The 1,402-nt window shown below is 43.2% G+C and overlaps 1 protein-coding gene across 1 annotated transcript in view; it reads left to right on the top strand.

Moving 5' to 3' along the window:
* EMH_0075950 (uncharacterized protein) overlaps positions 1-896 on the top strand; it is a gene marked incomplete at both ends in the record, with an annotated part of 2,820 nt that extends 1,924 nt beyond the window's left edge. Inside the window, 2 exons of the mRNA XM_013499672.1 lie at positions 3-40; positions 640-896. Coding sequence (XP_013355126.1) covers positions 3-40; positions 640-896 — 295 coding nt within the window. The remainder of the gene's footprint in view (positions 1-2; positions 41-639) is intronic.
* Positions 897-1,402: the final 506 nt, after the last annotated feature.

Here is a 1,402-nt window from a genome sequence, read left to right as displayed (position 1 = left end):
ACAACCCTTTCCTGTATAAATACAGCAGAAAAAAATTCAGGTGTATATACACCTCAGCTGCTGCTGCTGCAGCAGTAATATATTTTATTAACAAATAAAAGAAATTATAAAGACAAACAACACAGATAGAAGGAGATAAAAAAAAAACAAGAAGAGACAGAAAGAGACAGGATATACAAATAACATAAAACACAAAAAATACAAAACTAGGGTTTAGGGTTTAGGGTTTAGGGTTTAGGGTTTACTGGAATGCGTTCACGGTTGAAGTGCGCCAATTTATCCAACAAATGAAAATCCGATAGCAACTGCACGCAAACCCTAAACCCTAAACCCTAAACCCTAAACCCTAAACCCTAAACCCTAAACCCTAAACCCTAAACCCCCGAAACGCGCAACCCCTAAACCCGTCAAACCTTCAAACCTTCAAACCCTAAACCCCTCAAACCCTAAACCCTAAACCCCCCAAACCCTAAACCCTAAACCCCCCAAACCCTAAACCCTAAACCCTAAACCCTAAACCCTAATCTTACTACAGGTCCGTTGGGCCCCGCTGTTAGGGAGTTTTGGTTGTCGGCGACGGGGGCCCCCGTTGAGGTCGTTATCACGGGCCTCTTGGATTCCTCCATTCTGCTGCTGCAGCAGCAGCAGCAGCAGCAGCAGCAGCAGCAGCAGCAGTAGCAGCAGCAGCAGCAGGAGGGGGAGCAGGAACGGGAGCAGGAGCGGGAGTGGGAGAGAGAGAGAAGCAGCAAGAGGGACAGTTGTTGCAGCAGAAGCAGCATCAGCAACAGCAGCAGCAGCAGCAGCAGCAGCAGCAGCAACAGCAGCAACAGCAAGAGCAGCAGCAGCAGCAGCAGCAGCAGCAGCAGAAACACACACACACACACACACACGGTTAAAGCAGCTGCTGCCACTCCATAGCCACTCCGCAGCAGCAGCAGCAGCAGCAGCAACAGCAGCAAAAGAAACAGCAGACAAAAAAAGCAGCAGCAGCAGCAGCAGCAACAGCAGCAGCAGCAGCAGCAGCAGCAGTTGCTTTTTGTCTGCTTTACACAGCAGCAAGAAGAGAGAGTGATGATACTTATAAAAAATAAATTATATTTATTTAATTAATAAAAATAAAAAAAATAAAATAAATAAAATAAATAAATAAATATATAGAAGGCGGGATCGCTCACCAGGTGTATGTACAGCTTGCTTTCTTTGTTTTATTTTTTTTTTTCCCGACAAAAAAAAATAAATAAAATAAAAATAAATATAAATATAAATATTAATAAAACAACAAAAGAGACAGATATATATACAACTAAAAGGACACAATAATAAAGTTATTTCTGTGTTGCTGTTCTGCTGCTAGTTGTTTGCTGCTAACGCTGCTGCTGCTGCTATTGCTGCAACTTTAAGG

Source organism: Eimeria mitis, genomic scaffold, assembly GCF_000499745.2.
Source record: "Eimeria mitis Houghton genomic scaffold, Emh_scaff4546, whole genome shotgun sequence".
In the NCBI taxonomy this organism is placed as follows: Eukaryota; Apicomplexa; class Conoidasida; order Eucoccidiorida; family Eimeriidae; genus Eimeria; species Eimeria mitis.
This window is presented reverse-complemented; position numbering and strand designations above follow the sequence as displayed.